At 36.5% G+C, this 26,193-nt stretch overlaps 1 protein-coding gene across 1 annotated transcript in view; it reads left to right on the forward strand.

Moving 5' to 3' along the window:
* Positions 1–26,193, forward strand: part of BAZ2B (bromodomain adjacent to zinc finger domain 2B) — a 128,548-nt gene that overhangs the window by 25,369 nt on the left and 76,986 nt on the right. The window contains exons 2-5 of the mRNA XM_029283922.1: positions 1,954–2,106; positions 16,490–16,678; positions 22,526–22,687; positions 25,507–25,700. Of these exons, the coding sequence (XP_029139755.1) occupies positions 1,956–2,106; positions 16,490–16,678; positions 22,526–22,687; positions 25,507–25,700 (696 nt within the window). The 5' untranslated portion in view covers positions 1,954–1,955. The remainder of the gene's footprint in view (positions 1–1,953; positions 2,107–16,489; positions 16,679–22,525; positions 22,688–25,506; positions 25,701–26,193) is intronic.

Raw genomic sequence — 26,193 nt, forward strand, 5'->3', positions numbered from 1 at the left:
CTTTTTCAGCAAGCGGACCTGGCCTAGGGAGGATTTTATACTGGGTTCATTTTAAGGAATTTGAAATAACACAACTCTAAAATTTGGTTTAATTCGGTTTTACAGGGGGGGATTGTATATATGCCTTTGTTTTAAATATGTTGTGCGCCGCCCTGAGTCCCGCCGGGAGAAGGGCGGCATATAAATTAAATTAAATAAAAAAAATAAAAATAAAATAAAAATAAGTGTTAATACCACTTTACAATGCCTTGGTAAGGCCACATTTGGAATACTGCATCCAGTTTGGTCACCACGATGTAGAAAAGATGTTGAGACTCTAGAAAGAGTATAGAGAAGAACAACAAAGATGATTAGGGGACTGGAGGCTAAAGCATATAAGGAACTGCTTCTGGAATTGGGTATGTCTAGTTTAATGAAGAGAAGGATGAGGGGGGACATGATAGCAGTGTTCCAATATCTTAGGGGCTGCCACAGAGAAGAGGGAGTCAAGCTATTTTCCAAAGCGCCTGAAGGCAGGACAAGAAGCAACAGATGGAAACTAATCAAGGAGAGAAGCAATCTAGAACTAAGGAGAAATTTCCTGACAGTTAGAACAATTAACCAGTGGAACAACCTGCCTCCAGAAGCGGTGAATGCTCCAACACTGGAAGTTTTTAAGAGACTGGACAACCATTTGTGGTATAGGGTTTCCTGCCTGAGCAGGGGGTTGGATTAGATGACCTCCAAGGTCCCTTCCAACTTTATTATTATTATTGTTGTTGTTGTTGTTGTTGTTATTATTATTATTATTATTATTATTATTATTATTATTATTATTATTATTATTATTATTATTATTACATACTCAATGCGTAGGCATCCTAAATCTCAAAGGAATCATCAAGAACAAAGAACATACACAGAATGCATATACAATTCAGATTATCATGATTATAGAGCAAGTTTGGTTTAGTGGTTATGGCACCAGACTAGAAAGTGGGAGACCGTGAATTCTAGTCCCACCTTAGCCATAAAAAATGACTGGGTGACCTTGGGCCACTCATTCTCTCTTAGTCCAAAATAAGGGGAGGATGATATGTTGGATATGTTTGCTGCCTTGAGTTATTTGCAAAAGCAATAAAGATGGGATTCAAATAAGTAAATAAAAATTTCTTCTCTGTTGGGTCGGATAGGTTATCAGGCAGAAAGTTTTGCTGAGAACTCAAGTTCAAATCACTACTGTATAACTCACTAGCGGAGCCCAACTTCTGCAGTTTACCCAAAACTTTATCGGGAAAAGAACAAAGGGAACACCTTGGCTCAAGAGAGCTGTCTTTGCACATAAGATACCGTATATGTGAAGATGAAGAATGATTTATTCTTTATAGCTCAACTAACACAGCAAAATGAAAACCATTTTGGAAAACATTTCCAAGATTATTTTATCACTCCCCCCATCTCCCTTTCCCTCTCCCTCTCTTCCTGTATATCGATATCTATCTCTACTGCATATCTACAGTATGTCAGTCTGTCTATCATCTATACTGTCTGTCTATCATCTATCTATTTAATCTATTTAACTATATCTATCTATCTATCTATCTATCTATCTATCTATCTATCTATCTATCTAATCAATCTGTCTATCTTCTATCTCTATCAATCAAGCTTTTCTTTATAGTTTGATATTATAGAAATATTTGGCAAGAAGAACCCAGTTTCAGTTGATTGAATGTATTATATATATATATATAGTTCCAGCAAACAAAATTCAGTCATATTTGGGATTATAGTATAAAATCCTACAGTAAGTTTCCCCATTGTAAAGGAAAAATATGGAATCCTTTTGATTCTGTTGTTTTTTAAATTCATTAGTTTTTGCAAAATGCAGAATATCTTGGTGAAATACTTGATAGTCCCTTATACAGTCATCTTAATGTGTGCTTTTTTTAACACGTCCTTTTTTTGTTTCAGATATGGAGTCTGGAGAACGGTTAACATCAACAGCAGCCTCCTCCACTGCAGCTTCATCTCCTGCCTTGTCCTCAGCATCCATTGTTTCAGCAATTTCCAAAGGTGGCCTTTCCACTGGAGCCACGTCACTTAGCTCCACAATCAACGCCTGTGGTGAATATGTCATATTTGTGATATTGCGCCATGTGGATGGCTTGTATCAAGGCATCCAGATGACTTTATGTCACAGTGAAACCTTGTTGCAATGCGTTATTAATGATAAGTGATGTAAATTGATGCAAAATGATGACATTTGCACGTTATGTCATCACACAAATGATAAAGATATGGGGGATGTTTAAAGATGGCAGCTGTAACCATGTGATCACAGACTCATCCCCCTCACATGCAGGTTGTGGCCACCGCTTTCTTTAACTGTTTTGGTCCTCCCCTCGAAAGTGAACCCAGTAATACTATGAAACAGCATAAATCACTAACAAAGATGGTAGGTTGCATGTGCCATATTTAGTGTTTAGGTCTGCCAAGTCAAGGTTTCACTGTGTATTAGGATTTTTCTAGGTTTGGGATCTGAATGCAATAAAAAAAAAAGAAAAGTAGTGAAGTTGTATGTAACAGAAGTGACATTTTTGCCATTCAGTGTAACTATCACTAAAACGGATGCCTTGCTAGGAAGGAACTTTAAAGCAATCATACAATTATCAATAAGAATGGTTTCCATTCTAGAGACTTGGAAGTGTAGCTTGTAGAACTTCTCAACACTGACAACCTTGGGCACGAATTTTGCAAATGGTACTTCTGTTGAGAATTCTGAGAAACAGCCTCAAGATAACTGAGAACACTGAGGAAGGCTGTTGCATACCATGTATGATTTGTAGATTGTTTTGATTTTCTTACATCCAAATAGGATCTAATGCCATAAGTTTCCTATGGGTATGAAAGTAATTAATAAGTTATTAAAGAAACAACTAGAAGCTTAAGATAATTGCAGTAGTTATCAAAAGCTGCTTTCACAGCCATGGATCAAAACATTTTGTTGTTGATTATATCCTATTGAATAAAGTTGTCCTGGCCCTCACAGATTCTTCTTTTTGTCCAGTTCTGTGTTTTCTAAGATTTCATAGGCTACATGTCAAAAATGTTTATGCAGAAATTATTTGAATAAGATAAAAACCCACCTAATCAACAAACTGAAATGCTGTACAGTACTTTTAATTGAGTATTTGGGGGCAGAGAGTGTTTTTTACTCCCAAATGCCTGATAAATATGAAAACATATGTGTGAATACATCCTTATGCAATCAGAAGCAAACAGTCTAATACCTCATACCAGAACAAAAGACAGTGAGCTTCTAGTTTTCAAACTGCATGGGAAGGAAAAAGAAAGACAGATATTAGAAGTTTCACTGTAAATAGGGCTTCATTAACTTTACTGCACTAAATCTATTTATCAGTACTTTGGTGGCTTTGCAAGTCTATCCTTGCAAATAGTTTTTTTATTAAGTCAGTTGGGACAAGTCTTACCGATATGTCATCTTGATGATTTACATTATTTGCATAATGATATCATTATGCAATGTAATAAAATTGAAATTAAATTAATGTAAATTTAACTGGATTGTTCAAACTATTTTGGATTTGCCAGACTTCCCTCCAGGCAATCTAGACTGGAAACATGTATTCCAAGGAATGAGAATTTTAACCTCTGATTAATAGTGTTTAGTTGCAGGAAGGTTAAGGATTCTAGCAAATGTCTTGTTATCAAGTGAGTCATGTATGTATAGGCAATTAAGTTGACAATTTCTTTATCTATTTCCTCCTGCTTTTCCAGCATAATGGGCTAGAAGCTTGTCTCTTTTGTGGATCATTCCACACCTGTTCCTTGTTTTATAAAGTTCATTCCAATCAAAGTGTAAAGCAACTCTCGTAGGATTCAACAACTTGTTTTTTGATTTCAGGCGGGTGTTCCAATGGAAATTTGGTTAATTAAATGGGGATATATTATATTGAAGTTTCAATGCATATGGAATCTTATTTGTATTATTTATTCATTAAATTTGTAGTTAAACTCTTGGCCTCTTTAGTTCATGACTGTTTACACTAAGTGGTAGCAGTTTGCCAAGGAGAAAGACAGAATATTTCCCATTCCACCAAGTCTAGGATTGAATCTACAGCCTTTTAAATTAAAGCAGATGCTCTACTTTTGACCTATCAACGTTACTAATTACATGATACTTATATTTTTAGCTGTTGGTAGAGGTTGTGGAGAGATCTGTGACAAAAAAGTTGCCACTATCTTGAGCAAGAAGATAGGAGAAGCTTTTGTTACTTTGCAGAGTGAGATGGGTGGCATATAAATTAATAAATAAATATATACTTCATTTTCCCCATTGCATCCAAGGGGAGAAAATTTATTGTGTAATCCAGTGAAGGTTCTGGAGACATGTTGGGTGAATTAGGATGAATAGGATCCTTATTTTTGAATAATATGAGGAGCCTAAACATTTACCTTCAGCTGAATGCTATTGTTCTCTTTAGCTTTTTTCTTCTTTTTTGACTTTGTCAGCAGAAGTTTGAGATTTCAGACAGGAGTTATTTCATCTCCCTTAGCTTGATTGTCCAAACCGCAAAAAAAATAAAAAATAAAATCCATAAATTGGCTTCACTCAGAGTCCAGTATGGAGTAAATTTCCTATAATTTAAAATGCAAATTTCAACAATCTCAAAACAAAAAAAACCCTTTCTAAATCTCAATCTAAATTAAAATTGATTTTCTCGGGGCTTATCTGATATTAATAATTTCAGATCTAAATGCTTTAAATTTTCTGAAATATAATCACATTCAGGAGCAAAACTCAGCATTTACAGAGATTGCTGCAGTTTCCTATGTTTGTAGATAAAATCAAAACATGGTATTTGTGGACCTTCAGTGAACTACAGATGTTGTTAACCTATTTTGTTTCATATAATCCTTTCATTAATTAAATAAAAGTTGTAAAATAATTGGTTTGGTCCATTGATAATATCCAGAGCAGTAGAGGTGAGACATTTGAGCGACTATGATAATCTTAGAGAACTTATTCATATTGAAGATTTGTTTCTACATTAACATAGTAATTTTGGTATGTATCGTTTAGATGATAACTATTCGGCTCAGGACATTAAAAACACAACAAAATAAAGGTCCTTCCATAACCAGCTACACTCTCCAAACTCTGAGAACGTTTTTGAACTGCCCCTTAAGGATGCTTAGAAGAACTATTCAAAGGAGATTCACAGTATTAAAAATTATTCAGACAATGTTGAATAATTTTTCTCCTTATTTAAAGATAACAAGAATGACATGACTACCCTGCATAGTTTGGATTCCTCTTCAAATCCAAACTGTTGAATAGACCTATTGCTCATTGCTCCTGTATTCTCCTTGATCCTGCTCTCCCTCTAGCTCAGTGGTGGTGAACCTATGGCACGGGTGCCAGAGGCAGCACTCGGAGCCTTCTCTGTGGGCACACGTGCGGTTGCCCCAGCCTCGCTTCCCCCCATGACCCCCTCCTCTCCAACAGCCCTCCTGAAGGAGAGTTGCCCCTGAGCGTGGCCCACGCAGAGCAGCACAGCCAAGGACATGGCAGCCAGGCAGTGTAGACAAGACTCTGCCCTCACACCCCATCGTGCACAGTTGATGCTGCAGGGCACGGGCAGAGGGCATGACCGCCATAGTGCTGCTGGGCTGCCTGGACGATCTGCGGCGGGCCCTGGAGGCGGTGAGTGGCCCTGCGGGCAGGCGGGGCAGGGGATGGGGGGGCGGAGCAGGGGCAGGGCCAGTTTTTGGGCACTCGGTCTCTAAAAGGTTCACCATCACTGCTCTAGCTGATCCATAAATGACACTTTATCAGATGGCACCTTCTCCCATTCTTCCATAACATGGTTGTTGTTTTTTAATGTGAAAAAACTAAAGCAGTAAACAAAAACAGGCCTCTGTGTGTGGGATCTCCACATGGTTAGAAACTATGGAAGAGGGTTGTAAGATGCCACAGCACCTTGGAATCAGGAAAGAACAGGAACAGCACCTTGGAATCAGGAAAGAACAGGAAAGAAGTGGGAATTGCTACCAGTGGGAAACTGGCACAAACCTATTTGTCATATTCCTTTGGGAATTCCCTGAGAGCAACCACTGAGGATGAGTTAATCACTTGAACTTGCAAAGACCTATGAAAGCCTCATAGCATGGTGGAAATCTTAGATCAGTAGCTCTTGTGTGTAGAATGAATCTCAGATGAATCTCTAATTATCAAGCACTTTTCTGTCCCAGCTGAAGACTCCGAGTTGGCCAAAGAAAATTCCAAAGTGCTTCCTCTTCTCACACCTGCTTTTCCTTGAACCCAAATGGCTTTCCGCCTAACAACATGTATTTTAAATAAATGAACAGTCAATGACTGGCTAAAGATGAAAGGAATAAATTACAGAATAGTAGAGTATAATCATATTCTTATGGTAGTATGAAATCAAAATTTAGAATGCTGTTTGCTTTATGTGGAATATTTCTCATTAGGCACTGAGAAGGATAGTAACATGACACCAGTCTATCCATATTTTGGATAATTAGGAAAAAAAGCTCAGGAATAATGGCTGTTTGATCTTGTTTTTGTTTTGTTTTTCTTTACTCATGTGGGATGTTGAATCAGACACAATACATTTGCAGGGTGTTCTTCACCTCCCCCCACCCACTCCATGTATTATTCTGCTCCATGCCATCACCATAAAAGCTAATCAAGGTAACATAATCTTCTTCATACAGTCTGCTGTCATGTAGTTTGAATACTCAGACAGAACTACTACTCTCTTACTCGCTGGGTGTATGAAAGGGAGACTAATGGGTAAATATTTGTCCTCTGTATTTAATTGCTTAGGTCTCTATGTGTATTGGTCTAACAAGTTTGGGGTGTATCTGGTGAAAGCTCATGATCATGTCTAATATTAGAATACCTTCACTTTATTGATTACACCCTAGTAGGAACACATATGAAGCTGCTTTTCACCCTGCAATTTTCAAGTAAAATCTAGTGGAAATTACATTTATCAGATATTCTAGAATGAAGAAAAAATATAATTGCATCTTTTTAGCCCTAGTTTCATGTGCCATGTGATATTTAATAATATAAACATGTGATAAGTTCTTAATTTACCAGCCTGCATCTTGTGAAAAGAAAAAAAATCTATTTATATAATGGAGCATTTATCTTTTACAGTTTTAGCAGTTATTGTTTCCAGTGCTATACTGTTAAAAACACCTTCATCTTAGCTTGCAGTTAGAGAGGTTCAGGTTTCATCCAATGCAATATAATTATTTTCTTTGCAGTAATCAATAGTCTATTAAGCAGGCTTGTAATAAACTTCAGTCTTTCAGCCATACAAATCCCAAGACAGAGAACAGTCCAGACTGGAACTCTAGATGTTGTGCCAGAAAGATTATGTTACAGATCAGCTGTTATTTGTGGTTACTCTGCTATAATTATAAAATGTGACTTTGGAAAAATACTTTTCCAAATACATGTAATTTGAGTATGGTAATTACATTATACATACATTTTCTGCAGTATTTTTCCTCATTATGAGTCTGAATCACAAGTCACTTATTCCATTGCAGTCTGAATGCTACCATATATTTCAGTGGACTTCCCTGAGGGCTGATTCAAAGGTTATGCTATTAGCAATTATGACAAAGATGCCTGTGAAGCCCTACTAGAAATGTAATCTCCAAAGTGCTAACATAGGAATCTGTGTTCAAGCCACATGCTGAAATTAACTCTTAAAACAATTCTGTGCTAATTAGCATCTGGATCTCAAATATAAATAATAACATCTTTGTATCTGTTTCTAATAAGAAATTATACCATTCTACTTAGCGGTCTAGAAATAATCTGCATTTCAGATTGTAAATTTAGGAGGAGGGGGAGGAAGAGGAGGAAGAGGAGGAGGGTATCATATATAACATATATTTCCAGCAAAGGAAGGAGCCCATTCTAAAGAATAATTGGCAATCCCCAGGTCCAGTTTTTGTGTTCCCCAGCCCCTTTCCAGCAGCAAACTACTTATTCCTGATTTCTGTCATTCTTTATTTAAAGATGGCTTATTTCAAGATGTGCATGTATTGTATGATTATCCTGGTTTTCAATCCTGATTTTCAAAGCAAGCACCAATTATAATTAAATTATAGTGGCTGATCATGAAGTTTCTGTACACACCCAGGCTTTTTAAGCATCTTACCTATAATCATTGAGTGTCATGGATCAGGTAGCTCTTCTAAATATGAGACGTGTAGCATCCAGATATGTAGTTTCAATTGTTAAAGTTATGGAGGATTTAATTATGAAGTTGAGGGAGCAATACTTGTGTAACCCAAAATGGTGGAAGAAACAGACAAATATATAGTCAAAATATTTGTCTTTATACAATGTTTACAGAAAAAGAAAAAGAATTTCTATTAGACTGGACTCATGTATTTGTCATGTTTCTCTCTTATATAGACAGAGAGATTCTGTATGGAGAGAAGAGATTTTGAAGAGGACAGAATAAGATTTTAATTTATCACAAATGGGTTAGACAAAACATATTTTTTTCCTTTAATCAGGAATAGTGGAGAGCAGTTTTCATGTGTGATGGGCAAAGAGAGAGGAGGAGAGCAAGAAAGAAGGCAATCAGTAATTCAAAACCCAGCAGATTTGAAGGCATTATGATTAAAATAGCAGGATTCTGTTAGCCTTTAGTATCTACTCTGCGTTCACCTATTTATGATTTGGAAAATAAAGTTTTAAGCAATAGGGACACTACATATTCAGCATTTGTATCAATAAGAAGAGAATTATGTTGTCATAGCTTTGGATTATAACACACACATTCATACTGTATCTATGTCTCTTATTTCCAATAGTATATACCAGTGATGGCGAAACTTTTAGAGACCGAGTGCCCAAACTGCAACCCAAAACCCACTTATTTATCGCCGGGTGCCAGGTGGGCGTGGCCCACTGGGTGGGTGTGGCTGTGGTGGTCATGGCAGATTGGGTGGGAGTGGTCAAGATGTTGCTCGTGGGGAGGGACACCTGTGGGGCCCGGGCAGGGTTGGGGGAGATCCAGGGGGTCTTTGCCAGGTGGGGCAGTGGGCAGGAGGCTCGTCCTGTGGGGTGAGGCGGGGCGGGGGTGCCATTGTCACAGGGCAAGGTGTGGCAGGGGAAGGGGCGGCTGCTGCCTGACACCATCGATCTCTGCACACAGAGGCCAGCGAGCGCATGGGTGCTGGGATGCATCCGGCCATGTGGGACCTTGGTGAGTTAGCGGGCGGCTGGTTGAAGAGGGACGGTTGCCATCTCCAGGGCATGGCCTGTGTGCCCACAGAGAGGGCTCTGAGTGCCGCCTCTGGCACGCGTGCCATAGGTTCGCCACCACTGGTATATACATTGTGGTATGTGGTTTTTTTTTATGATTTGCCAGCGATTTTGAAGCAAACACTTTTGATTTGTAACCTTTCAGTATTGTACCAAATTACGAGAAATGTTAATTAAAACAGGAGACCTTTACTTGGCTGGTAGTCGCTCCTGATGATTAGGCACTCTTCTCAGTTTTAACACAGAAAATACACTTGCCAGTACTGTGAATTTACACATCTGATCTTTGAAAGACATGTTGCAACAAGCTGTTCAGAGATTTCTGCATTTAGGTAAAACTGCACAGAGTACAGAGGTGTGAATGTTGTGGCTACATTCAAATAATGATTTAAATCATGGAAGTAGAGCTTTTACTCACATTGACTAAAATGTATAGTAAAGAGTATTGCATTAGCTTCACATTAAAATCACCAACCTCGTCCTTCATGTTAATGTCTTTTATCTCCTGTGTCTTAAATAGACAAGTAGTTGAGGTGGGGTGAGGATATAGCTAGTCATTTTTGTGCCTTTGTTGCTTTTCAAAGGATTTTGTTCACCATCTTTTTACATTTAAGGCATTAGTTAAGTATTTATCCATTTTAGTTCTTTTGAAAAGGCTTATTACAGTGCAGCACAAAATTCATTAATATTAATAAAGGCATTTGCCTTTATCGTTCCTTGTTACTAAGACACCAGCCTTGTCGAAATGGATGCTGGCCTTTTGGGTAATACTTTCAATCATTTATCTACGGACTGGCTAGTAGAATTTCAAAAGCTTTGCTGAAAAATATTCAGCCTATTATAATATAAGTCAAGAGTCTTAAGCAATGTAGTTTTGTATTAAATTTCATTATGCAAAATAAGCATGCAGAAAGCTGGCACTTTTTAAGGGGAACAAAAAACAAAAGGAAAAAAATGAAAAGAAATACAAATATTCATCTCTAGCCAGAATATTAATGTATTAAGAAACAAAAAGATAATGAGTTGGCAGAAAGGAAGGAATCTGTTTAATTCACCAGGCTTCAGTATGACTTGTTTTGAGGATAAGCTACAATCTGATTCTTTTTTGAACATAACTGTTTATAAAATATGTATTTTAAAATTACTATGTCTAATTTCCAAAGCATATTTGAATCTTTTTCTTATATCCCATAAAAGTATTTTCAAAAATGTGGCATGTTTTCATGTTGCATAGTTGTTTTTAGGAAACTTTGCAAATGAAACAAAATAATGTTAAATATTCTGACATAGATCACCTTAAATTTAATGGTAATACCTTTAAATCTTGATGCACCTATCTTTCGCTATATTGTGAACATAAAATCGCAACCTTTTCTTACATTTTTGAGTTAAATTACTGCATTAATTGGTCTGCTGAATTTATATTAAATATCCCTAGGAATATCTGCTGGAGATACTTGATGTTGAATTTGCACTAGCTTGCATAAGGTACAATTACCATAGAAAATGGCAAACTTTAATAAAGTAATAACTCTATAGCAGGGGTGTCAAACTCGCAATGTCACGTGACGTGTCGCGACATATCACGACTTTTTTTCCATTGCCGGCAATGGGGTGGGCGTGGTTTTGCCATGACGCATCCGGCCTGCGGGCTGGCAGTTTGACACCCCTGCTCTATAGCAATCTTTTTCATATGAATGCCTCAACACATATGCACACTATCACTATGGAGTCAATTTCCATGGCAATGGTCTTAGCTTCAGAAAAAGTGTGGTTTTGAACAATATGGATTTTGGAAGGAAGCATTTGTCCAAGCTGCATCTTAGCAGGATAATAGAGTTGGAAGGGATCTTGGATGTCTTCTAATCCAACCCCCTGCTCAAACAGGAGATCCTATACCATTTCAGACTATTGGTTGTCCAATCTCTTCTTAAAAACCTCCAGTGATGGAGCACCCACAACTTCTGAAGGCAAACTATTCCACTGATTAATTGTTCTAACTGTCAGGAAATTCCTCCTTAGTTCTAAGTAACTTCTCTCCTTGATTAGTTTCCATCCATCGCTTCTTGTCCTGCCTTCAGGTGCTTTGGAAAATAGGTAGTGTTGGGTTAAAATATCATGCTATCAGGAAGCATTTTTGCATTTTTAGTAATCAGGAAGACGTTTGTTAAACATGGCCTCTGCGGCAAGTGGCATTTAATTCTTCAACTTCGAAAGAAAACTCTTCAAGATAAGAGTAGGTCAGGAAACTGACTTCACTAAAAATAGTAGAACTCTTTTTTTATTATTATTCAAGTGTAGTAGTCTTGAATCTTGAAAGCCTGGTAGGATTTCTTCTTCCCTTCCTTTTATATCAAAGAGAGTCAAGGAGGGCAACTTTAAATCTCTCATTCTTGTTTTCTCTGGGTGAGTTTATGTTTTGCTATGGTTGTTGCATATTTTCTCCAAGGTTCTCTTTTTGCTTCTCTGCAATGGTTATCTGTCTCAGGAATGGGGACAATTGATTTTGGCAGACTAATAAGGACTGACTTACTTGGCTCTGATTCCTGGTGATTTACCTCAGGGGTCCCCAGGCTGGCTGGGGAATTCTGGGAGTTGAAGTCCACAAGTTTTAAACTTGCCAAGGTTGGGGACCCCTGATTTACCTAATACAAGGAGCCATTCAGTGGCAATTTTCAAATTGCAAAAGTTAGCATTTTTTACAAGTAGCAATATAACTAAGTTGCTGTTACAGTATTTATATGTGAATTGGTCTGATCTATGTCTTGTTTTTCTGTTCAGTAGATACTCAAGGTGTATCTAACAAAGTTTAACAAAACCGTAAATACGATCAGAATATTTATTTAAAAAAACTGAGAGAGATTAAAATTAACACCAAAATCCCCCCCTCCCTAATGCTAGAAACCTGGACCTCTGACTGGAGATAGGACATCTTTAAAAGGGCCTCTCTTGCAGATCTTAAAAAAATATTATAATGAGACAGATGGTCCCATACGCAAATTTTCAGTCATTTAGGGATTTAAAGATCAGTATCAAAACTTAAATTATATCCGGTAAGAAATAGATAGCTTTTTAAGGCATATGCATATGTGTTGTTGCAATTTTCTTGAGGAGTTTCTTCCGATAAGCAATTGCTCATGTTTTTAAATCACAAAAAAGGCATACGTACATGTTTGCATACTCCATGTAGGAAGTGTTTGAAAAAAAACTCATAACAAAATAGGACTCTGGGCGTCTATAGCAATATAAATAGAGTATAATAAATACAACAAAAACAGTTCCAAACTCTAAGAACAAAACACGTGATTAGGAATATTGTATATTCAGGCCAGTATAGTGTATAAATGTATCAATATCTATGTCTGTGGCTATATATGGTAAGTTGCACAGATAGTCCTCAACTTATGACCACAATTGAGCCCAAATTTATGTTGCTAAGTGAGACATTTGTTAAATGAATTTTGCCCCATTTTACGACTTTTTTTGCCATAGTGGTTAAGTGAATCACTACAGTTGTTAAGTTAGTGACATGGTTATTAAGTGAATCTGGCTTCCCCATTGACTTTGCTTGTCAGAAGTTAACAAAAGGGAATTATATGATCCCGGGACACCGCAACTGTCATAAATATGAATCAGTTGCTAAGCATCTGAATTTTGATCATGTGACCATGGAGATGCTGCAACAGTCATAAGTGAGAAAAATAGTCATAAGTCACTTTTTTTCAGTGCCATTGCAACTTTGAACGGTCACTAAATGAATTGCTGTAAGTCGAGGACTATCTGTAGTAGCTAACAACAATACCATATTGTTTTGTTATTTAACATATTTATATTCCTCCTTTTCTTACCCACCCAAATGCCTGCCTCTCTATGTGTTTTTTCTCACCAACCCTGTAAAATAGCTTAGGCCAGCAGGGAGCTTCCTGGCCGAACAAGGATTTCAACTCTGTTCTCCCTTTTCTATTCTGACTGGCTCTTTAACATACCAGAGGACCTATTTAGTGCGTTAAATCTCTCTGTCTGTCTCATGAAGATAATCCTTACTCAAGGGATCAGGCATTTACCTGTTTGCCTGCCCTGATTAATTTAAAAACAGTATAATTGAGGGGGAAATGCCAAGTGCGTTGATACTTTGTTGTTTCTAGAATGAGTAAACTTTGCTGTTCTTTGTTCTCTCTTCTCCCGTCCTCTGGTTTATATCTGTTTGCTCTTAGTATATAATGCCTGGACACCACATGTTGCTGTTATTGTGCCAGCTTCCAAATGTTCCCCACACTCTAGTAGTGTGTGATGCATTTTATTACTATGACTATTGTTATGGTTATTATCAGTCACTAGGTTTTTGGCCTGGGAGCCACTCCTGATGATTAGGGCAGTTGCTGAAGCTTGGAGTACTATAGGAAAATTAATTAGGGTTGATCTCTGGCTGTCTAGTGACAAACATTAGCTATCCTAAAGAAAAAGTCCAAGAGAAATGTGGGTCCTTTTCAGGTAAATTGGATGTCGTCTGTTCTGTCTAGGTCCAGGGCTGGCAACTTACAGGTTCATCTTCACCACTACAGATAGTTCTCGACTTACAACCATTCATTTAGTGACTGTGTGAAGTTACAATAGGCTGTTTTTCACACTTATGATTGTTGCAGCATTCCCTCATCACATGATCAAATTCAGACACTTGGCAACTGAGTCATATTTATGATGGTTGCAATGTCCTAGGGCAGGGGTCTTCAAACTTGGCCCTTTTATGACTTGTGGACTTCAACTCCCAGACTTCCTCAGCCGGCGTGCCTGGCTGAGGAATTCTGGGAGCTGAAGTCCACAAGTCATAAAAGGGCCAAGTTTGAAGGCCCCTGTCCTAGGGTCATGTGATCACCTTTTGTGACCTTCTGACAAGCAAATCAACGGGGAAGGGAGATTCTCTTAACCTTGTCACTAAGTTAATAACTGCAATTATTCACTTAATAACTGTGGCAAGAAAAGTTATAAAACGGGACAAAACTCACTTAACAACTGTCACTTAGCAACACAAATTTTGTGCTCAATTGTGATCATAATTCGAGGGCTACCTATATTGAATGGCTGAGAACCATGATCAGAGGGAGCAAGAAAGGGACCACAGCAGTCCACCTGGGGCACATTGTTAAGGCCACACCTTTTTAGGAATCACCCCCTTGGCCCTCATGGCTGACCTGTCAAAGCATGCCAGGCTGCATTTTATCTGGGTACTTTGTCTGGGTAACATTGACAAATATAACTGACCCCTGAAAAGATGGTTGCCTGAAGATAAACTCTATAGATTAAATTACAGTGAATAATCAGAAGTTGAACTTGGTAGCATTCTAAGAGTTCTGAAAGAAACGCCTCTGACTGCCATTTAGATATTTCTTCCTTTCCTAGCCCCTTAGATCACTTCTTTCTTACCGTTTTGTGCCTGTTTGTATAGAGTCAGTGCATTTTCTTCAGGCAGAGGTTCTACCTTCTTTGTCCTAGATAATTAAAATAATTAGAACATTCAGAAGCACAGAGATTTCTCCTATGTGCAAGTGATGTCAATAGTACCACCTAGTGATAATTTTTACATATCACAGGAATTATACCCCAAGATATTAGAAATAGTGGCATTTTGGAAACCGCAGCCAAAAAAATATATCATGACTCATATGCAGGTAAAATCATCCTTTGTAATCAAGGTATTGATAAGAAGGAAGGGGGATAAATAGTAATAATTTATTCAAAAAAAATTATCCCACCTTTGCCCAAGGAAATGTAGGTTGTCTGCCTGAGAGGAAGCTGACTATATTTTCGAAGCACAGTAAACCATAAAATACTCTAAATCATTGTGATGATGTTAACATCGTCTTAGGCATATCTTAGTAAATAAGACACATTGCTGTAACTTTGGTTTGTTAATAAGCCATAATACTTGGGCTTATACAAATGTAAATCACAAGGTATATTATTAGTAGTATGTGTAAATCTATAACTTGTTCTGCAAAATTGTTAAAATAACAAATGGCTTAGTGTACTATTCAGTTCCAGACATTGATTGACCTCCATTTCCATGGTAGTCTTTTTGAAATCATCAGGATTTGAACTCAAGTACAAATCGTCTTCTACTTACAACCATTCATTTGGTGGCAATTCGAAGTTACAACAGCACTGAAAAAAGTGACACGATCATTTTTAACACTTATGACCATTGTAGCATCCTCATGGTCATAGGATCAAAATTCAAATGCTTGACAACTGTTTCATATTTATGACGGTTACAATGTGGGTTCAGGTGATCATCTTTGGCGACCTTCTGGGTTCAGGTGATCATCTTTGGCGACCTTCTGACAAGCAAAGTCTATGAGGAATCCAGTTTCACTTTACAACTGTGTTACTAACTTAACAGCTGCAATGATTCAGTTAACAAATGTGGCAGGAAAGGTTATAAAATGGGGCAAAACTCACTTAACTGTCTCACTTAGCAACAGAAATTTGGGGCCCAATTGTGGTCGTAAGTTGAGGACTACCTGAATACCAGGTTCAAATGTGATACTTAAGAATGTAAAAAAGAACCTACTGGATTAGTAGGTTCTATTGTCGTCCAGTATCCTGTTTCCAACAATGTCCAAATAGTTACCGTCTGAAAGTCTACAAGCAAGAAAATTAGCACCATAGTGCAATAGTATCCTTTCAAAAACCTTTCTACTAATGGAAGAAATATTACATACACTTACCACCACACTTACCAAGCAATAAGTTGACCATTATGGATTACATCTGTATTAACATTAACATATTTTACTTCTCCTTTAAACTTGCTTTGCACTTGCTAGCAAGAGGGAATGTAAGAATGCTCTAAAAACTAGAGTGAATTTGTATTTTTTGGGACATCTAATGGTGGTCTAGATTTTCACAGCCCAGATCTGGTAGCCTGAATTGAAACTTAATTTGCTTCAGAATTCGTATTCAGTTTCAGATTCCTTTTTTTATAGAAAGTAGCATCCTTATAATGCCAGCTTTATTCCATTGGCTTGAATCTGATGGCTGCTGGTTTTGCTGAAATCCATATTCAAAACCCAAATTCAAAACCCTCAAAGCCGGAAATATCTCAAGAGGAGCATGTGTTTTTCTAGGACCTTTTCAAGTGTTGCTTTTTTCCCCCTTCAGGACATTTATTCAGAACAGCTGGGGATCAACCGTGTAACCTGTCCACAGTGTCGAGTGCCTTTCCAATGGTCAGCCACCCAGTCTTTGGTCTACATACAGCCAGCTCAGGGCATACAGAATTTGGTGGCTTGGGGTCACTTGGTACACCCATAGCCTTAGCAGCGCACCCCCAGCTAACAACTTTTCCAGGTAAATAAGTCTATATGTTCAAAACAATCTTCCATTTAAAAAAAAATTGCTTGGAAATGCAGCCACAAATGTTCCTTCGGAGTAAAGGGGCATAGAGTGTATATTTTGCATACTAAAGATAAAAGATCAGGTTTTTTTCAGTATGATCCAGATTCTATTACATCAGGAACATCCCTAATACTATATACATTGATCTGAAAATACCCCTTTGATCTCAGGGAGGCTTACAGATGAGTAAATACAGCTGAGGCAGTTACGTTGCATGATTACAAAGAGAATAGTAATGCATGCTGGCCAGTTCTAGCTTGTTTTTGCTTTATTCTCCTCAACTTTTCCCATCATTTGTTTATTTAATTGTGTTTCTAATCTACTTGTAATAAAACTTATTTAGGTAGGTTATGATTTGCTTTAGCACTAATCTGAAAAATATTGCCAACACCCTAAATCAGGCATCTTCTGGCATGTTTTAAAAAAAACTGAGCACAAGTAAGTCTCCTGTTATTTTGTAAAAGACCTTTCCATACATTTGGTTTGCATGTTTTTAACTCAAATCTATCTGAACCTTTGTGGAATGAAAAATATCTGATCAGCCTCCAAGGACTAAGAATCAAAATTTGACTGTTCTAACTGAAAATGAATTGAGTTCGACACTTTATTTGGAAAAAGGACCTGGTTACTTAAGTGTTAAAATGCTTATTTTCCAGTAATTTCATGGATGACTATTTTGTAAGGCTATAGTCCTATATACACATCACAAAATAAATCATGTTGGAAACCTATTTCTGAGTAAGCATGTGTAAGCTTGCACTATGAGTCTGCAGTTTTATATCACTTGCTTGGGAGTAAGTTGTACTAGATTATTATAATTGGTAATTATGATGGTATAGCTTTAATTTAGGACTCTCAAAGGTGGGCATGTTTGCATTTTTCAGATTATAATTAAGAGACTGAGAATCTTATTTTTAAAAAAGAAAAGAGAAAAAAGCCTGCAGTTTTGTGCACAGTTGTTCTGAACCAAATAAATTTCATTGAACTCAATGTTATTTCAGTAAACATAAGATTTATCATAAAAGTCCTACTCATCTATCAGAATTGTAGTGCAGCATGTGGGTTGGTAGCTATATAATTGCAAATCTATGTTTTATTTGTGTTTAATGTGTCTGTATTTGGATGATAAAACTTTTCCAGTGTAACTTGTTTTTAAAATATATTTTGCTATAAACTTAGTTATGCATCAGCTATGACTTGGTTTTAAGCATGTAGTTTGCAAATTGAGTGGGAAATAACTTTTAAGACTTCCGGATCTGTACACTCTAGCATAAATTAAAAATTGAAGGGTAGATTATACTACATATTTAATGCATCATTGAACTATATAGAAATGAGCTGTGAAGCACATTCTGTTGTTGACCAGAATAAAAATTAATTTAGACTGTTTCTTTTCTGTCTATCAGTATAATATCAGCTCAAGAGGCATCCAAGGCCAGGAATGTAGAATCTGTGGCTTATGGGTTGAAAGTGGCCTGTGTAGGTTCCCTAAGTGACATGTGCTTTAAAAAGCCACATCTTCATTTCCCAAGCTATGACTTAATTCTTTTCCTAGGCAGGGATCCCTTCCTCAATCTACTATTGCTAAGACAAAGGGGGAAAGGGGCCATACCTCATTTTATCAAGGCTTCAAACTAATTTCCATTGTCAATGTTATCTTAATACCTAATTACTTTATGAAAGGCAGTTTTGAGTGGATTTTGGCAAAGAATTAGAATCTTAGAATATTCTTTATTGGCCAAGTATGATTGGACACACAAGGAATTTGTCTCCAGTCCATAAGCTCTCCGTGTACATACAAACACCCAAGTAATATTTGCTGTAGTATTGCAGTGGTTAGAATGCAGTATTGCAGGCTAATTCTGCTGACAGCCAGGGGGTTTGATCCTCACAGTCTCAAGGTTGACTCAACCTTCCATCTTTCCAAGGTCAGTAAAATGAGGACCCAGATTGTTGGGGGCAATATGCTGACTCTATAAACCACTTAGGGCTGTAAAGCACTGTGAAACGGTATATGTCTAAGTGCTATTGCTAATATAATCATAAGATACCAATAGTAGAAGGTAAAAGGAATCCCCATTCCATTCCCAGAAGCAATCACAATGGCTGGGTGAGTGTGTGAAAGTGGACCAGCCACCACCTGTTATAGTGTGTGATCCCCATGTGCTTCTCTAATTTAGTTTGGCACTCTTTCCAGAGTAGATTGGGCGTTTATCTATATCTTAGGTAAACTATTTTGGCATGTTACCTAGTAACAGTTTTGTGGCTCTTGGCAAGTCATTGAAAGTGAATGTGTGTTTTTGTTGCATATGAGAAGTAACATCACGAGTAAGTAGGATATCTAATTCTCATTCCTTTGGTGCAGAAGCAGCTTGAGAACTTTGATGTAAACTGAAAGGTGTCATATCAGAGTAAACAGAGTGAAAGGGTGGAATCCTTAAACATGTAGTTCTCTGATCTCAGAACACTGCACCAGTGTGGAAATTATTACTCCCCTTATATGCAGAATTTATATATTTCACTGCCCCCCAATTGAGATTTCTCACTCTGCCGAATGATAGGTCCAACTCAAGACTCTATCTTCTTCATGTATTCATTTATATTTCTAAACCATATAAATGAGTACTTTCACATGGCATTTGACATTCCCTTATTTTTCCTTTAATTTATTGACATGCTTGAGCTTTCAAAATAATGATGCATGTTAGAAAGCCAGTTCTCTACCTAATCATCAGGTATTTTATTACCATAAACCATCTCTTCTTTTTTTAAAGTTTTTTTTTAAACAGCCCTTCTTTCATGATGTGTGATAAATAGTTCAAAATTTATGTTCAAAAGCATTGATATAAATGAGGTGCAAATTAATTCCATGAACTTAACTAGGGTGGCTGGATTCTAGCTTCACAGTGGCATAAGGACGGCAGATTGCTTGTTGTTGGCAAAATTTCTGCCTTAGCTCATTGATGAACTTGATGTAATGCACCTTAGGAAGCCCTCCTGCAGAGCAGCGGGAGAGGGAAATGGCTTTAAAGCAGGATTACGTCAAAATTTTGAGTGGCATCACCTATACATTTGCCTAAGTCTCTTTTAAAAGCAATAGCCTCTCCTGTTTTTCTCCTTTCCCTTCTGAAAAGCATATGTGATGACAAGGGGATGAGATAATGTTGTTATCCGCCTCAGTTACTCTCAAAGTATTTTAGTGCTTTAGTGCTGTCTGTATTTTTCTTAATCCTGTGAGTTGAGAGAGATGAAGGCTTTGCGGATCCTTGAAAAGAAGTGCTTTGGAATATAGCTCCCCTATGTTCCAAAGCACACAAAACACCTTTTTCCAGATTGTTAAATTATCTATTTCTTTTTCCTTTTCTTCCATTGCTTTTCAGGCATTTGGACACACTGCAGCTTCACTCCCATGTTCTCCAAAGCACCCTTGAGTATTTGTGTTGTTTTAATAGTTCTCCCATTCACTCTGTAAGCTTGTTCCAAATTCTGTCTTCAAGAGATGCTAATGAACTCCACTGAATAGCACTATTCGAAGACAAATGACTTAGAATGCTCTGCTTTACATTATTTTCATTTTTTTGTAATAAACTTGATCAAAAGCTGCTGTGGTTCTTGGAAAATCACTTGACAGCCAGAAAGGCAATTCAAGCTGTAGTTTTTATAGTGTTTTTCTATTTCCAGAAAAAACATAATTGCTTAAGCTAGTGTTTATACATTTCAATATTTTGTAACTTATGTCAGTTTGAGCAGTATGATTTTCACACTTGCTTATTATAGGTTGCCCAATATCAAATCCTATGATTTTCTTTAGATTTTTATAATGTATTTTATAATGTATTTATCCTGGTATGGTATTCGTCAATAACCAATTTCTTATTCGGCTAACTCTTTTTAAAATACACTCTTTATTGCTGCCTTTTGTTACTGAGGAACAATTATTTTCTAAGATACTATTCTGGGATTACAATGGTGTTTAATTCTTTGTTCCATATCAGGCAATTTGTGCCATTCATTCCAAAGCCAAGAAAGGTTTAAAAATGGTATGTGGGTAGGCTCATTATATAATTTATCTCCATATGGTTTGTAACACTGTAAAGGGGGAGAAAAAAATTGCACATTAAATTTATGGAATTGATCAAACCCATGAAAGATCTGTTCTATGCCACGATGAAGTCAGCAATTCTAGTATCACAGATCTTTGTAATTCAGTAATATAAGAAATTGCCTTTGGGATTCAACAGTTAGGTAGAATTTGTCAATTTTCATTAAGATTCAGAAATGATCTTCAGATCATTTGCATGTAGAACATAAGCAGCAAGTGGAATCCAGGGAGTGGGCTATACTCATATTTCATGAGATAAATTTATTGTTCAGAAAAGGTCTTCTGGTTTAATCAGTGGGTTGTGATTTGGCTTTGGCAGTACTGATTAGCTTATTAGTTGATAGTAGAAGGAGCAAAAGGACTGGCTCACCACATCTGAGAGCCATCCCATGTTAATCAGTGGTTACTCTTGCCATATGTAGTAAAGATTATAATAGTGTGCAGTTTTGTTTCATCTCTAAGGGACAAATTCTGTTATCCACATAAGGCATATGAAGAGCAATAAACACAACTTTACACAGGGGAATAAATAATCTGTGCTAAAATACCATCTGTTTTACATGGTCCAGAGTGTATCCTTACTCTGAATGGTATGGCTGTCCCTGCTTTGAAGCAGGGAGCTTTGCCAGTCCTTCTGCTATGATAAGTGGAAGTGCTTTCTTCAATATTCAGAACTATAAAATGGGACATTGAGCATTAATGTCCATTGATCAAAGTATTAGAGCTTGATTCTTTTTCAAAAGGAATTTTACTACCATCTTTTTAAGGGTGGAAAGTATTAAACCCTCTCTAAAGCATTGACGTTCACAATCCCATCTAGCTGAATCTCCCTAGTTTGTTCAAATCCTTAATTTGTACTTGCAGAATATAGCAATGTCAAGAATAAGAGGACCAGCTGGGATGCTACAGTATCCAGTTTTTACTTCTTAAAACACCTTGGTTAGTTAGAGATGAAAATGAAGATTTTATCTGCAGTATAAGTTGAAACTGTATTTACTTGTGTTCAGTTGTGGTCATTACAACTCTAGCATCACTTGAGTTTGAATCACTGCCCCACCGTCATGTTGTATAGTTCCTCAGAATACCTAGGCACCAATATGGCAGAAGATCTCAGTTGCTTATCAATATCATTCCAATATTTTGTAGCACTTGAAATAAAACCTAAATAGCAACTCATACCCTCCCTACAGCACTTTTAAAAAAGGTTTGCTACACCCTTCAGATGCCAATTCCTACACAAATCTCTCCTTGCCTGCAGTCAATGATTTCTGCCTCTTGCATGTTGAGACCAGTCTTGTTGCTGATTCTTTTTTTTTTGTTTTCAGTTTAGTAGATGTTGCACATAATTATAATAATTACATTTTTTCTGTTTTATTTGCAAAACGTTGAGCCTCAGATGTAAAGTACTTTTGAGCGGTACATTTGATTGACGAAAGATATGGGTGAATTAAATGTAAAGATACAGTGTTAAAAATTGGGAAATTAAAAGGGCATACTTAAACTTCAAAACATTAAAGAAAGATATAGCCTCTTATAGATTTTAAGTGCAGGAGCTCTTGATACTTAACAGTATTGACTTGTGCATTATTAACGTTTGAGATCTGTATATGAATATATAGCCACAAGAACACACAAAGTGCAAAAGCAGAATAAATAATGTGACTTTTATTTTCATTTTCTTTGCATTGAATATGCAGAATGGTGGCGGAATGCAGATGTGCACTCCCGTACTGGCACTACATTTTTCCCACCACTACTTGGAATCTCTCCTCTGTTTGCCCCTCCCGCCCAAAATCATGACTCTACTGCATTCCATTCAAGGACCCCAGGAAAAAGTGCACGAGGAAGTTTGGAGAAAGGTAAGCTTTGAATGAGACATGTCCACAGCATCCTCTCCGGGACTGGAAGGGGTGAGTGTGTGTGCATGCATAAAACTAGAGAGATACTTTATATTTCTCTTGGATTCCCAGTTCAATTCAAATGTATGCACAAACCTACAAGAAAGGGGGATTTTGGTATTCAAAGCTTGAATACATCTTAGAAATAATCAATCAAGTTTCATTACGGTTACAGAACAGCATTAAAAATAAAAGCATTAAAAACAATAAAAATAAAAGCAGACAAATAATATATTACAATTAGTGGTTGATTACCAGGGGGCAGTTAGTCTGCCTAATTTTGCATACAGTGTGACAAAAAAATTCAAAGAACTACTTCATACTGATCTGATAACAGTAGTTGTACATAAAAGATATCAATATTTCAATATTTCCTGGGTACTTTAATAGGTGAGGTGTTATAAAATGAATCTGTGAATCCTAATAGAAGATACACTATAGCAGGACATGAGCTGTAGTTTCAATGGGCACTTGTCTGCTTAGAAATAAATTTCAAGTCAGACAAGAATTCGGTATATCTAATTATACTTAATTATGCTATAAATATTGTAAATATATCTACAAATAGTGAAACTGAAAGAGAAGGAAGGATTTTCTTCCTCCTTGGTGAGAGGTGGTAATCTGTCCTCTTCACATAAAAAATGATGAATTAATATCTACAGTTATTCTCAACTAACTCAGTCACTTTATTTGAATTTGCACTATTCAAGGTGATATTTCTATGGAAAATAGGGTAACTGGTTCTGATTCAATGGAAATAGGCAATTTTATATGTTTATTAATGAATATAACAGTAAAAGATTAAGAGAATATACTTAACATTTATTTTTAGCAAAGTCCCAGTTTAGTTATAGAAAGCAAAATAAAACCAAAAATATCTAAACATCATTCTTATAATCTACTAGATAAATAGATCTTATAAATATTTAAAATAAATCATCTGATGAATAAAGGACAAGCTGGAAGATAAATGCATACCCGAAGCATACCTGCTATCATCGGTATCCTGCTATAGTTTTTCAAAATGAACCTCTTTTTTGAGATTCCTTGAACAGAACTTTTTCAATTTTGCATGCACAATAATTAGTATTCAAAATCCCAAAAGCAAATGCACTATCATTAACCTCAACCACCTGCTTGCTAGCCTTGCACTAACTGGATTTTGGCTCGCGTTAAATGGAATGGTACAGGTACTTGAAATCAATATATAAATTGTGCTAAGTTGAATATTGCAGTATTGGAACTTGCATTGATCATGGCCTGCCGATAGAGGTAATACTGGGGGGAAAACCCTATATAATTAACCTACTACCAGATGGGGAATCATGTTAGTGTTTTGCAGAAAATATGACATTGAGTCTTGTGATACTGTAAAGAATTGTTCATTTGTTATCACAGAAGCTTTTGTTGATTACAGCCCACTTCATCAGAATGGTTCCATGCCAGTTTATTCAGTCATATTTGCTACTCTTGTAGCTACCACAAGACTCTAAACTGAACTATGTATGATATACCAAAATATATCAAACGTTAACTTGAAATTTGTAGACTTTATATTATTAAATAAATATAAATGTATATTATAATATATGTAAATTACACATAAATTATTTTTACAACTTATAAAATTTATACCGTTATATAAAAATAAATTATAAATTAATTAATAATAATTTGACCTTTTTATATTAACGCTATTAAAGTGGTCTTTCTAGGTCCATTTCTTTGTTGATTTTACTTTATGAACCATAGTCTTCAGCATACATACAATACTAGTACAGCCATGTGTACAGTCAAACATCTTTTAATATGGTTAGGAAACGGCAGATAGCTAGTCTTACCCATCATCTCTTACAAACCGTAGATAATAAAACAGTAGAAGCCTTGTTCATAAAATCCAGCATTTGATTTAATATTTCTAGATAAAAATAAATTCAATGTGATAGATTCTGCTGAGAATTTTGGGAACAGATACTCAGAAAAAGACGATATTTTTATGTTTAGAGAAAAAATTGTCCTCTTTGGCTTTGTATTCATCTATTTTGGTATTGATAATTGCAATACTATAAACTTTTGCATGAATTTCTTTCTGTTAAGTAATTGTCAGATTAATAACTTGGGACATTCAGTTGTTAATGTGTTGCTTATGCATCATTTTTGCCTTCTTTCAATGTAGGCTAGATCAAGTAGCAGGCATGGCAGGGATTCAAGCAACGTTGTTTATTGTAGGAAGGTGAAATAAAAGAATCTCGAAAGTCCATTTCTGTCCCTTCAAATGTTAAGCAGAATCAAGATATAATTATTTTGAACTTTTTCTCTCACTTCCCTCTGTCTCAGAACAATGTAATCTTTCACAAAATTCCCCCTTAACAGCCCTCACTCTTTCCTGCCCCTCTTAATGGCTGTCCCACGCCTTTCCCAACCTTTAGAAAAAGTTTATATTTTTGCTGTTTCTGTTAAGTAAGATTAACATATCTGGAAAAATGTTGTGATCATTGTGGTAATTATATCTTTCCTTTCCTTTCCTTTCCTTTCCTTTCCTTTCCTTTCCTTTCCTTTCCTTTCCTTTCCTTTCCTTTCCTTTCCTTTCCTTTCCTTTCCTTTCTGTAAAAAAGGACCAATTTAAGCAAAGTAGTTTCTTTTGTAGTACTTTTTTAAAAAAGAAAATTGTTTGATAGCTTTCTGATAGACATAGAGTTCTTTCAACATGTATCTTTTCATTGAGGCTTATGTGACTGTAACTAAAAAGAAAAAAATAAACATAACTTTTGTTTTTCAAGGTGTTAATGGATCTGTAAATGGAAATAGTACCACTTCAGTATCAGGCATCAACACCTCTGTGTTATCCACCACCACTGCAAGTTCTGCAGGACAGGCAAAAGTTATAATCTCAGTAGGAGGAAGCCGCAAATGTAACCAGGAACAAAATAAAAACCAGGGTCTGGATGCAAGAGCTGTCAAGATTAAAGACAAGGTAAAAACAATGAAAAAAAAACAGGGTAAATTTTAACATAAGATGTAGTTATTCAGATTGTAAGGGAAAATCCTTGTATAAATGTCATCCCTTTTGTGAGCTATAACTGGTATGTCTGCTACTCAGGATGGTTATTCCCAGGGGGGCATGAGATTTAAGGCACTCTTAGGATGGTGATAACGTGTTGCCTATAATATCTTTGCTACATAAAGTTAGAAAAGGATCAGGTCTGAAATATGTATTATGAACAGTACTCTTAGACCTCATCTAGGAGCAATTTTAAGTATCCTTATCATTTTCAATGAAGTTGAAGTTGAGAAGAACCATTCATTGAGGGAAGACATGAAATACCTAAAGCCATTCTGTATAAGTCAAGACTTTGCCCTTCAGAAATGCTGAGTATGGGTATGGGACTTGGGGTAGCAGTTGTGTGTAGGCAATAAGCTTGCTTTGAGAGCCTGCAAGCTGAAAGGCTGGTCTGGGTAAGCTTATG

Source organism: Protobothrops mucrosquamatus, unplaced genomic scaffold (assembly GCF_001527695.2).
Source record: "Protobothrops mucrosquamatus isolate PMUCROS unplaced genomic scaffold, P.Mucros_1.0 scaffold279, whole genome shotgun sequence".
Lineage (NCBI taxonomy): Eukaryota > Metazoa > Chordata > Lepidosauria > Squamata > Viperidae > Protobothrops > Protobothrops mucrosquamatus.